This window comes from Plasmodium falciparum (assembly GCF_000002765.6).
Source record: "Plasmodium falciparum 3D7 genome assembly, chromosome: 11".
In the NCBI taxonomy this organism is placed as follows: Eukaryota; Apicomplexa; class Aconoidasida; order Haemosporida; family Plasmodiidae; genus Plasmodium; species Plasmodium falciparum.
In genome coordinates, this window is record NC_037282.1 from 412,501 (window position 1) to 427,024 (window position 14,524).

A 14,524-nucleotide genomic window follows, 5' to 3' on the forward strand; every position below is an offset into this window, starting at 1 on the left:
ATTAATTAAAGGGAGGGAAAAAAAAAATACTTCATATGGTTTATAATGATATATATATTAATAATATATTAAATGTATAATTCCATAATTTTAAAACATAATATTATTATACATATATATTATATATATATATATATAATATATATGTAGTCTTAAAAATAAACCTTTAAAAAAATTAAAAATTTAAAAAACACCCTTTTAAGGCCCAAAAAAAAAAAAAAAAATTTACGTATATATATATATATATTATTATATTTATATATATATAATATATGTAAATAAAAATTTTTAATATCAGTATTTAAAAAATACTAATATAAATATATTTATATATATTATTAAAATAAAAGATTATTATAATTTATAATAATATGTATGTATAATATATATAATATATATATTATATATATATATATATATATAATAATATATTTATTATATAAAAATATGTTTACTATTTTATACATACATATATAAATATTATTTTTATAATTATAAAATAATATAATTCTTATTTTATTTTTATATTTAAAATATATATAAACATTTTATTGTTTTACGTAACTATATTTATATTCCAATATAAAAAAAAAAAAACCTCAAAAAAAAAAAAAAAAAAAAAAAAACATATTTTTATATTAATTTACAAAAATAAAAACTTATGAGATATTTATATTATATATATATATATATTACAATAAATATATCATTATTTTTTTTTTATAAAATATAAAAAACAAAAGCATAGATAATAATATAAGAAAATAAAATTATATTATATTTATATATTAAGATTTATTTATTTTTATTTTATATATTTTTATATGCAAATGTATTTATATATATATATATATATATATAAAATATATAATATAAAAAAAAATAAAATAAAAAAATTTTTTCCTTATATCATTTCACCAAAAATAAAATTTTATATATAATTAAAAGAAACTAGAAACATATACATACAATTTTTTATCACATATAATATTATATATATATATTATATATATATATATATATATATATATATATAATATACAGAATTGTGTGAACATTATATAATACAGAAGTATATAAAAAAATACATTTTTATCCATATTTTTATTTTATTATTATTATTTTTTTTTTTACGCCAACCTCGATTTTTTCATTATTATATATCAATATAAATATGTATATAGAAGCACATTGAATACATAAAATATTGAAAATAAGAATAAAAGGTAATTACAAAAAAATATTACAGAATATTACAAGTAATATAAATACTATATAATATATATATATATATATATATTTATATATTTATATTTTTTTGGAAGAATAATTGATAGAAAGGAAAAAAAATTCAAAATAATAACAAAAAAGAAAAGAAAAAAAAAAGAAAAAAGAAGAAAGAAAAATTTAACAATTGTTTATTTTATAAAAATGGATGTTCTCACAAGGTCATATTTCTTTTAAATTTAAAAAGATAGTTGTGGACAGATAATTCTTTTGTTATTTTTTTTTTTTCTTCTTTTTCTTCTTCTTTTTCTTTTTTAACATTTTTTTTTTTTTCCCCCATATTATTCCATCTTTTTTTTTTTTTTTGTATTCACACCCCTTAATCATTGAAGTAGTCAAAAATATAAAATATTATATATTGAAAGAGAAAAAAAAAAAAAAAAAAAAAAAAAAAAAAAAAAAGGCAAGATTGAATATTTGGAGATATTAAAAGATAGATTGAAAAAGAAAAAAAAATAATAAATAAATAAAAAGATAATATATATATATAATAACATTGTAAATATAGCATATACATATATATATTTATATTTATTTATTTATTTATTATTGGAAATATATTTTTACCTATGGATATTTTCTGTCAAAAAATTAAAAGGAGAAAAAACGAATTGCCTAAATTATCTTAATATATATATATTTTTTTGAGAACATTCAAGAGAATAAAGAAAGATTAAAAAAGAAATAGATAAACAATTATGTTTGAACAATATAAATTTTGATATAATAAATAGAAGATATATATATATATATATATATATTTTTTATATATTTATATAATTGTTTTATTTTTTTATATTTATTTGTAATATTATTATTTGAACATCGTTATATATATAAGTATTATATAATTTTAATATAAACATTATTACGTAGCTATAAAGGGAAATTATATTGTATAAAATATATATATATATATATATTAATTACAATACAAAAAGAAGAATTACATATTTTTCAATCGTTCGAACCTATTCTTTTTATTTTTGAGAAAAATATATTTTTAAATATGAGTTCAGTGAATGAAGATAATCAAATGGAACTTGACTTGAAGAATGATGATGTGGTTGATGTTGAAAAGGATGTTATAACTAACCATGCTGGAAATATTAATGTAAATAGTGAAAATGGAAGTAACGTAGAAATTAAGGAAGGTGATGAAAAGGATCATATCCAAGAGAATGATAAAGATGAAACTAATGTTGTTAATGAAGTTGATCTTAAAGATGATGAAGTTACTTATGAGAATAATAAAAATGAAGAAAATAAAAGTAGCAATCGTTGGGCTGATATGTGTGAAGATTGTGATGCTCCATTAGGTACATAAATATAATAATAATATATATATATTATGAAAAAATAAGATAATATATCAATATATACATATTTATGTGCATATATATATATATATATATATATATATATATATATATTATATATTTAATATATGTAATATTTTATTTTATTTATTTTTTTTTTTTTATATATCGTAGTGGATACTTACAATGACAATAATGATATGAAGGGCAAAGTTGTTGATAACAATTTTAATAACAGCGATATGAATAATAATATGAAGCAGAATTATTATATGGCTCCAAAAAATGGTACGTGAATTTTTATAATTTCATTACACTATATCAAATTATTCCAGCACATATATATATTAATATATATATTAATATTTATTTATTTATTTTTTTTTTTTTTTATTTTTTTTATTTTTTTTGTTTGTGTGCAGATATGAATAATTATGCCACGTGCTACGAAATATATATACGCAACCTACACATTGATATTACCAAAGAAGAAATATATAATTTGTTTGACGGGTACCGAATAAAAAGAATAAACATTTTAAACAAGAAGGGGAAAACAGCTGCTGCATATGTTGAGTTCGATAACATAGAAGATATGAACAGATCTTTAGAATTGAATGGGAAAATGATATATTCTGGAAATAATTCTTTTGAACATGGTACTATATCTGTAATAATAAATAAAGACAAAATGAAGAATTTTCATGTAAATCAGAAGCAAAATAAATTTAAGAAAATGATAAATAGAAATAATAATAATAATTTTAGTAATATTCGTCAAGGAAATAATAACATGAATAATATTATGAATAATTACAACGGAAACAATAATAATAATAGTAATAATAATAATAATAATAATAATAGTAGCAATAATAATCATATGAGCAACAACAATAATAATAATAATAATATGTATAACCATATGAATAACAATAACCCATTTTTTAATGATAATAATAAAAACATGAAAATGGATATGATGAAAAATGTAGGAAATACAATAAATAATAATATGAATCAAAATTTTAACTATAATAATATCAAAGGAAGTTATTTAAATAATAATCAACAAGTAGGAGGTTCAAATGTACATATGAATCACCAACAAAATAATATGTTAAATGATAAAATGAATAATAATGCTTTTAATTTTAAAAACCAGAATTATCTAAATAATAATCATATGAATAAACAAAGTATTGCTGATAATAATAATAATAATAATAATAATAATAACAATATTAATAATACTCAAAGCGGAACAGAACAAAGAAAAAAATTAATTCTGAAAAAAAGATCTGTACCACTTGACCAAAAAAGTTATGTAGTCAATCCTAATATTTTTGGTGAAGCCAAACCTGTTGATATTGATCCAGAAAAAATATTAAATGAAAGTACTACAAAGGAAAAAGACATGAACGACACAAATAGCAACAATAATAATAATAATAATAATAACAATAGTGATGATGATGCTGAAAAGAAAAATGAAAATATCGAAGATATGGAAAAGAAAAAAGAACAACAAGAAGGTACAGATAAATATAAAAAATTAAGCCATCTAAACAACAATACTACTAATAATAATAATATTAACGAATTTAATAAAGATAACAAAAATACTAACATGTCTAGTAACAAAAATGTTTTCAATTATAAAAAAAATAACAACACAAATAGAAACTTTAATTATAATAACAATTTTGCAAACAATACAAAAAATAACAACAATAATATTAATAACAACAACAACAATAATAATAATAATAATAATAATAATACGAAGAAAATATTTATGATGAATAAAAATAATGCAAATAATAACATGAAAAAGAATATGAACAATTTAGAAAGTAACAATATGTCAGGAAATAAAAACTTAGCAAATTTAAATCATTCGGGTAATACCAACAGTAATAATATGGTTAATGATATGAACAACAAAAAGATGAATAATGTGAATAATAAAAATTTTAATAAAAATATGGATAACAATAATATAACTAGAGATTTTAGTAATTTAAAAAATAATACTCCGGATGATAATAAAAAAAATATTAATGTTAGTGTTATACATAATCACATATACGAAAATAATAATAAGCTGTATGGTTCAAATCAAGAGGACGAAACATCAACAAATAATAACATGAATAATAATTATGTAAATAATGAAATGGGAACCAGTGGTAATATGAAAGGAAAATTTAATAACTTTAGAAATACACATGGTAATATGGACAAGAAAAATGTAGATCATAATAATAATAACACACCATATCAGAAGAAAGAATTAAATATAATAAAAAAAGATGATAAAGTTAATATTAAAAATATTATTATGAAAAATATTAAAAGAGAAGATAATAATACAGCACCTTACAATTCAGGTGTGAATTTGTCTAGCTCAAGTAACTTTCGTAATGATAGTTCATCAAATATGAGAGGTCAAAAAATGAATGAGAAGAAAAATGTAGAAAATGATTTATTGAATAATGATAGAGACGGTTTAAAAAATATGGATGACGAAGAAGGATATGACAACATCAACAGAAATATGAATTCGAAGGGAAATACTGAAAGGTATAACAACAACATTAATAATAATAATAATAATAATAATAATAATAGCTCGTACAATTATAATATGGAAAATCTTTATGATAGCTCATTGAAGTATGTAAAAAATGCTAACAACTTAAACAAAACAAAGAAAATTACAGCTGTAAAAACCGTTAAAGTTATAGCAACAGAAAAGAAATATGATGATGAAAATGGAGATGAAGAAAATAAAGATGATAATAATAGTAATAACATAGTAAATGGAGAAACAGGAAATGAAAAACATTACAAAGATGATAAATATCATGATGATAAAAAATTAGACAATACCAATGAATCCGTAAAAAGTAATGATAATTATACTTATGAATCAGATGTCTCAGATACTAATAATACTATAGATAATAATAATAATAATAATAAAGATATAACAAGTACTAACCTCAAATCTACTTTATTACAAACAAAAACAAAGAGAAGAGTTAAGAAAAAAACAACAGACGAAACAGAAAATAATAATGTAGAAAATAATGAAGCTAACGGTGATAGTAATGCAAATGCTGCATCAGGAAAAAGTCAAAAAATCGATATTCTCATTAAGCCAAATTTAAAGAAAGGGGAAAATATATGGGAAGCTAGAACTCATTTGTTGGTTGAACAAAAAGAAAATGCTGTAACGAATGATAAGGGATCACATTATAGCTCCAGAAGAAGTAGGTCGCACTCAAATAAAGTAAGCAGGGGTAGTAGTCGAAGAAGAGAAGGAAGTAGTAGGAGAAGAGATAGTAGTAGAAGACGTGATAGTAGTCGTAGAAGGGATCGTTATAGTAGACGATATGAAAGAAGGTCCGAAAGAAAAGATGATAGTAGAAGGGAAGAAAGAAGAGGTGATAGCAGAAGAGATAGTAGTAGAAGAGACAGCAGTAGAAGGAATGATAGAAGAGATGAAAGTAGACGTGATGAAAGTAGAAGGGACGAAAGTAGAAGAGACGAAAGTAGACGTGATGAAAGTAGAAGAGACGAAAGTAGAAGAGACGAAAGTAGACGTGATGAAAGTAGACGTGATGAAAGTAGACGTGATGAAAGTAGACGTGATGAAAGTAGACGTGAAGAAAGTAGACGTGATGAAAGTAGACGTGAAGAAAGTAGACGTGATGAGAGTAGAAGAACTGCTGATGATAGAAAAGATGATCATGCTGATAGTGTTACCACTAAAAAAGATGATTATAAAAGAAGAGGAACAGATGATAGTAAAAAAGAAGAAAATAATAGAGGTGGAAGTTCATATGATTATAATAATAGAAAACATAGAACATATGATAAACATAGTAGTAGTAGGAATAATTATGATAGAAAAAGAAATAGTAGATATAGTGTTTCAGATAAAAAAAATTATGATAATAAAAGCTATATATCAGATGATAAAAGAAAACATAGAGATTCATATGATAAAAGTTTTAGAAATTCACATGATAGATTAAGTTATAAAGATAACTATGAAAAAAATAATAATAAAGATATAGTATATGAAAGAAATAGCTATATAGATTATGATAAAATGGATAATAAATATTTCTCCAATAATTATAATTCCTTAAGACATAATAAAAATTATAAACATCATGGTTCTCATTCGAAAATAAATAATTATAATTATTCAAGTAATTATAAATCATCCAATTATTATAAATATTCATCCAAAGGTAGCTTTTATAAAGATACCAAAACTTCATCAAAACAAAATGATAAAGATAAGCAAGAACCAAAATCAGAAATCCAAACTATTCCAAAGAAAGCTATTGTAACAGCTGTAAAAACAAATAATGTTTCTATAAAAAAAAATAGATACGAATGTTTAGGAGATGCTGACGAGAGCGACAAATAAATCAAAACATTAAAAAGAAAAAATATATATATATATATATATATAATATGTATATAAATTATATATATATTTGTACACTTGAATTAATATTCAAATATTATGTGTTAATATATATATATATATATATATATATATATTGTACACATTGTGTTTAAATATGAAAACACGAAGTGTTGCTTATGCATTACAAACAATATATTTTATTTTCTTATGGTACTTCAATATATTATTTTTTTTTTTTTTTATTTAATTGTTATATATATATATATATATATATATATATGTACATAATAATTTTATAAATATAATAAAGAATAACATTTTATTCAAGTTTTCATATTTTTCTTATTTTTTATCATTTTATTTTACTTCATTTTATATATGTATATCTTATCCTTTATTTTTATCGTGATAAAAAAAAAAAAGAAAGAATTATTTATTTATATTTCTGTACTTCACATGGAATAATAATAATAATATATATATATATATATATATATATATATTTATAATTTATTATGTATGTGTGAAGATATGTGTATTCATATGAATTCATTTTTAAAAATCTTACTAAAATTAAAGAAAAAAAAAAAAAAGAAAAAAAAAAATATATACAGAAAATAAATGGAGAAATAAGGATAGAAATAATTAAATAGTTTTGCTTTAAAATGTTTGAATATGTTTATCTATATATAAATGAAAGTACGGAAATATATTTTTAGTTATACATATATATATATATATATATATAATATTATATATATAATTTATATATATGTTTACAACTCGTGTATTTATATATTTCCATTTCATATATATAATTTTTGTACAATTCTAATTATTTATATATTAGTTGTTATAATATTCTAATGTATTATTGCAGTATAATTTTTTCTTTTCTTTTATTTTATGTTATTATTTTTTTTTTTATTTATAATTTTTTTTCTTTTTTTTAATGTTCACGTTACTATAATTAAATACGAAATTTTATTTTTTTTTCATCATACATATTATATATATATATATGTAATAAGTAGTTGTCAGTAAAAAATATATATATATATATATATATATATATAACCAAAGACGATGTTATAAAAAAGAAAAAAAACAACTAAAAGTAATCTTTAAATTATTAACTTTATTCAAATTTTGTAAAAATATTATATTTAAAAAAAAAAAAAAAATTTTAATATGATAATATTTTAGGAATAAAACAATTGGTTATTCCTTATCTATCCATTTTCTTTATTCTTGTAACTATAAGGTCTTTTTTATTTCGTTATAGTGACCCTGTGGTTGTAATATTAAAATGAAGATCCAGGTATCTAATTTTATATTTTTTATATTATATATATATTTTATAAATATGAAACGAAAATATCTCATTTTACTACACAATTTTATACATATATATGAAGTAATAAGTCATGTGTTTTTTTTTTTTTTTTTTTTTTTTTATATCTTTTGATAAAAGTATATATATACTAAGGAAGACTTTTATTTTTTATATTAAAAAATAAAATAAGAAAATAATTTAATATAAAATAATATATAATATTAAATATGTGTCACCAATGAAATAAAAAAAATTTATTACTTATGAAACATTTTCTTGAGGCAGAATTATTTTATAAAAAAATAAAAAATAAAAAATAAAAATATATACATATATATATATATATATATAATATAATAAATTAATATATCTGATATTTAATTATATATAATATATATATATATATATTATATATATATATCTTTCATTATATATATTTTTTATTTTTTATTTTTTTTTTTTGCCTATGTGTTTTTAAATTTAAAAGATTATCTTCAAGTATGTACACACTATATATAATAAAATATATATTAATATGAAAAATTATTTTTTTATTCCATTTTTTTTTACCTTTTTTTTTTTCTTTTTTGTTTTTCATATTGGAAAATGGTACTTCTATTTTTCTTTTAATTGGATATAATTCTTTTTATATTGAACAGAAATAAAATGTTTACATGATATATTTTTTTAATTTTTTTTTTTTGTCAAAATTATATATATTAAGTGAATTGAGGATAAAGGATAAAGAATAAAGAATAAGGGATAAACTACGAAAGTTATATAAAAATATAATAAAATATGTTGAATTTTATTTATTATTTTTTTTTTATTTTTTGATATTAATATATTTACATATATATAATAGTTTCCTTTTTTGTTTTACTTTTTCTAATTAAAAATAAAATAAATTCATATATATATATATATATATATATTTTTTTTTTTTTTGAATTAAAGAAGAAATATAATATATATATATATATATATATATATATATATATATTTATATATTTATATATTTATATATGAATGAAAGAGGTGGGTATAGTGTCATAATATATACCTTTCTTGATATTACAAAATTGGGTATAATTATATATATATGTGAATTTATTTATGTTTTATTTCCCTTTTTAATTTTTTCCGCTTAAAAGAATAATAATGAGTACGTATAAAGATAATAATAATCATAATAATCATAATAGTAATATGAATACAATAGATCAAAAAAAATTTTTGGACGAATGTATTTTTGTTGTAAAAGAACAAAGCTTCTATATGAAGCAAGCACTGGTAAGTACACAAAAGGTTTTGAAGAAATGAAAATGTGAATGTTTTAAAAAAAAAGAAACATAAGGATATAAATATATGAAAATATTTATATATATATATATATATGCAAATATGTATGTATAAATATATATATATGCAAATATATATGTATAAATATATATATATTTTTTCTTTTTTCATTTCATTTTATTTTTTTTTTTTCTTTTTAGGAAAATGGCTCGCTCAGAGATACACTAAAATATGCCTCAAATATGCTGTGCGAACTAAGGACGTCTCACCTATCCCCCAAATATTATTATGAATTGTACATGCTAATATTCAACGAACTACAACATTTAGATAACTTTATTAGCGACAAGAAGAAGCATAAGAAAAAATTTATCGACATATATGAGAGCGTACAACATGCCGGTAATATTATTCCACGTTTATATTTATTAATAATAGTTGGTAGGAATTATATAAAGAATAAAGATATAAAAGCAAAGTATATATTAAAAGATATGACTGAATTATGTAAAGGTGTACAGCATCCACTAAGAGGATTATTTTTGAGATATTTTTTAATTCAGATGTGTAAGGATAGGATACCAGATACAGGTAGTGAATACGAAGAGGCGGGAGGAGGAGATATTAATGATGCTTTTGAATTTTTATTAACAAATTTTTATGAAAGTTTAAAATTATGGAGTCGTATGAATGATAAAGTCCTTAAGGTACCAAACATGATACAAGATGATAATACTATGAATAGTAAAATAAAAATATTAAAAGAAAAGATGGATGTAAAAATGTTAGTTGGATCTATATTAGTAAGAATGTCTCAATTAGAAGGAATGACGAAACAATATTATATTGAAAATTGTTTACCTAAAATATTATTATATTTATCTAATATTAATGATTGTTTAATACAACAATATATTTTTGAATCCATAGTACAAGTATTCAGTGATGAATGTCATATATATAGTTTAGAAATATTATTAAATGCTATATTAAAAATGAACACCAGTATAGATTTTAAAAGTATACTTATTACATTATTGAAGAGATTAAGATCATTTATTGAAGCTAATAATAAATGTGATTTACCAAAAGATATTGATATATTTAATTTGTTTTATGATCACTTGGTAGTGTATGTCAATAGAACCTTGGATACGTATACCAAGGTTAATTATAACGATTCGATTAATAGGTCACCTAATGAGGATCACCATGGATATACCCATAACGACCTTTCCAAAGGCAAGGCAAAGGATATAATAAATAATAATGATAATAATAATGATGATAATAATAATAATAAAGATAATGATGATAATAATAACAACAATAATAATAACAATAATAACAACAATAATAATAATAATTATAATTATAATCATAATAATAATCAAGATAGATATAACATATCCAAGGGAAATGTACAAAATGGACACATCAAAATTGAAAATATGAACCAAACAAATAACGATCTTAATAATAATAATATTATTAATAATATGGGACACATTAACACTAATGATCTTAATAAAAATAATACAGGTAAAAATTGTACCATTGTAAATACAGACGAGTTTGTAAATAATGTCGTAAAAATGCTGCAAGTTATATACGAGTTTATATTTTTATGTATACGTATATATGATGATGATATTATTATTAGTAAATTATTTGGATTACCATATACAATTGTTTCAAATGTAAATATGAATAATGATACAATATGTGAAGAGATTATTAGCATTATTGTACTTCCATTTAATTATTTAGGATTAAGTGCCTTAAATGCTAGAAATATGCAAACTTTATTAAATAGTATAACAGAAAAACATAAAAAAAAATTAAGCTTAGATATTATTGATGCTATTATAGAATGTAAAAAAAAATATATAACATATGAAGATGTAGAGAAAATATTGAAATATATTTCTTATATTTTTCATGAAAAAGATAAAAAAAATAAAAACAATGATGAAGATATATTTAATTTAGAAAATAATAATTCTGCATATACATGTGAAAAAATATGTAAATTCTTTCATATTATTACGAATACAAAAAATATTGAAGAAAAATATAATATATGTATGTTATTTTATAAATATATTTCGAATAGTACCTATTTAGTACATTTATTACCAACTATTATATTTACACTTCTTCATGTTGTAACCCAGATAACCAAACTAGGTCAAGAAGATCATTTTAATCAAAATGATGATAAAAATAATAATATGAACACTATTGACACTATTGATAGTAATAATAATAATAATGATAATAATAGTAATTGTAATAATGATAATAGTAATATTGATAGTAATCATACCATGGATAATGAAAAAAAAGAAGATTTTATTAATTCTTCCGATTCATATAATATTTATCCAAATGATAATGATAAACAAAATTTAAATAATTATTTACATAATAATCAAAATAATTTTATACTAGATGAAAAAAAAATTAATCAATATAATATATATGTCAAAAATATATTCAAATTTATTCATACCAATTTATTAACAGTAGCTAGCCAAATGCCTATTTTAACATTCAAATTATTTTTATATAGTGCTATTGTTGTAAATAATTATAATAGTTTTGTACAAACTCATGAATTTTTAACTTTTGATAATTTAGAAGCAATCTGTTATGAATTCATTACACAACCTTTAATTATTTATGAAGAAGATATTAATATATCAGCTCAACAATTTGATTGTATTGTATGGATTGTAGGTATATTATGTACACATATTAATCTTCTCGATAATGAAAACTATAATAATATTGCTCTCAAATTAACACAACATGCTAATAAATTATTAAAAAAAAAAGATCAATGTATCGGTGTATTAAAATGCTCCCATTTATACTGGGAAAATAAAAAATACAGAAATAGCAACAAAGTTATCGAATGTTTACAAAAAAGTATTAAAAATGCAGAAATTGCTATACAATCAAATAATGATAATATAATACTATTTACATATATGTTAGACAAATATCTATATTATTATGAAGCACAAAATATAGACGTCTCAGAGGAAACTTTACATTATTTAATAGACATATGCCAAGATTATTACAATAAAACTAATGATGACACAAACTTTAAACAAGAATACAAAAAAGTTATTAAATATGTACATGACAAACAAAAAAATTCAAATGTATTTCAGAAAATTAATATAGATACATCCATATTGAGATCATAAAAAAAGTGGCTCCCGAAATTTAATAAGTGTGCTCAGCTTAGCACAAATTGGAATACCATGTATACTAAATCGAAAATAAGTGAATAAAACGAAATAAATAAATATAAATAAAAATATATATATATATATATTTTTTATTTTTATTTTTATTTTTGGACAAAGTATGTAATTTTTTTTTTTTTTTGCATTTTACAAAATATTTATATAAATCCTTTTAATAGACATATTTTAATTGTTCATTTAAATGTTTAAAAAAGAAGAAAGAAAGATATTTTTTTCACATATATATAAATATATATATATGCAAACTTTTACATATTTGATTTTTGTTGAAATGTATATATAAACAAATAAATATATAAGCATTCATATTATTATGCTCGCATGATTACTTATACATATATATATATATATATATATAAATGAATTACAAAAAAAAAAAAAAAAAAAAAAAAACAGCGAAAAAAAAGTTGATATTTATTATTTCATTTTTTAGATCTTTTTTGTTGTTTATTCCTAGTTCTAATGTCTTTTTTTATATTATCCAACTTATTAACATCAACAAAATACTTTTTCTTTTCTTCATCATTTAATTCTTTGCAAACCCTTATGCCCATGCTGTTGCATGTTCCTTTAAATAAAAAAAAAAAAAATTAATAATTAATGACGATAAGATATATATATATATATATATTTATATATATTTATATATATTTATGTATATTTCCGTACCAATAATATATTTACATATACTCTTTAAGGATAAATTTATCAAAGGTGGATCCATACGTTTACACTTGGCAATATGAAAAACCTGCAAATTAAATAATAACATTTAAAAGAAATAAACAAAAATATATATAATAATTCAATCAAAAATATATTACTTCAGCTAGGGTTATGGAACCAACAGTATTATGTTTTGCCATAGAGCTAAACATAGGAACTCTTGCACATCTTCTAATAAACCACACAACAGTAGGTGTTCTTAAATAAAATCTATACGTTCTGAAAAAAAAAAATATATATATATATGTGTGATTTTACCATGGATAATATAATTTTATTTAGAAGTAAATCATATTATATATATATATATATATATATATATATTTATTTATTTATTTATTTATTAGTTAATTTACCTATCGTTTAAAGGTTCTAATGTAACTTGTATTGGTACATTTTTGGCTATACATTTCGTTCTATCATTGAATTCTTTAAAAAACGTCATCATATTTATACCTGCTCCAAAGAAAATATATATATATATATATATATATATATGAATATTAAAGGAAAAGAAAAATATACATACATACATATATATATATATATATATATATATATGTGTATACCTAGTGGTCCCAGGGTTTGTCCAATACTTGCGCTTGGTTTTGCCGTACCAGACAAAACGATTAAATTAAATCTTCCTATTCTGGACATTTTTCATTTCTGCATTTATTTATAAATAAATATTTTTATGTGAAAAAAAAAAAAATATATATATATATATATATATATGTTTATGGACTCATAAAAATATAAGCTACAAAAAAATGTAACAATATTATATTTTCTTAGATATTAAAAAAATATTATTATT

General features: G+C 19.3%; 3 protein-coding genes across 3 annotated transcripts; 2 read left to right on the forward strand and 1 right to left on the reverse strand.

Annotated features, from left to right (window-relative positions):
- Positions 1 to 2,296: 2,296 nt before the first annotated feature.
- PF3D7_1110400 (RNA-binding protein, putative) lies at positions 2,297 to 7,056 on the forward strand (the record flags this gene model as incomplete). The annotated part of the gene is made up of 3 exons (XM_001347748.1): positions 2,297 to 2,606; positions 2,781 to 2,894; positions 3,029 to 7,056. 3 exons carry the CDS (start codon positions 2,297 to 2,299, stop codon positions 7,054 to 7,056), a joined length of 4,452 nt encoding a protein of 1,483 aa, XP_001347784.1.
- A 2,500-nt stretch (positions 7,057 to 9,556) lies between these two features.
- Positions 9,557 to 12,918, forward strand: PF3D7_1110500 (vacuolar protein sorting-associated protein 35, putative; the record flags this gene model as incomplete). Its single annotated transcript, XM_001347749.1, has 2 exons — positions 9,557 to 9,688; positions 9,898 to 12,918. The coding sequence occupies 2 exons, from the start codon at positions 9,557 to 9,559 to the stop codon at positions 12,916 to 12,918; spliced, it is 3,153 nt and encodes a 1,050-aa protein (XP_001347785.1).
- A 485-nt stretch (positions 12,919 to 13,403) lies between these two features.
- PF3D7_1110600 (mitochondrial ribosomal protein L11 precursor, putative) lies at positions 13,404 to 14,364 on the reverse strand (the record flags this gene model as incomplete). Its single annotated transcript, XM_001347750.2, has 5 exons — positions 13,404 to 13,549; positions 13,651 to 13,732; positions 13,806 to 13,926; positions 14,064 to 14,163; positions 14,277 to 14,364. The coding sequence occupies 5 exons, from the start codon at positions 14,362 to 14,364 to the stop codon at positions 13,404 to 13,406; spliced, it is 537 nt and encodes a 178-aa protein (XP_001347786.2).
- Between the last annotated feature and the right edge of the window lie 160 nt (positions 14,365 to 14,524).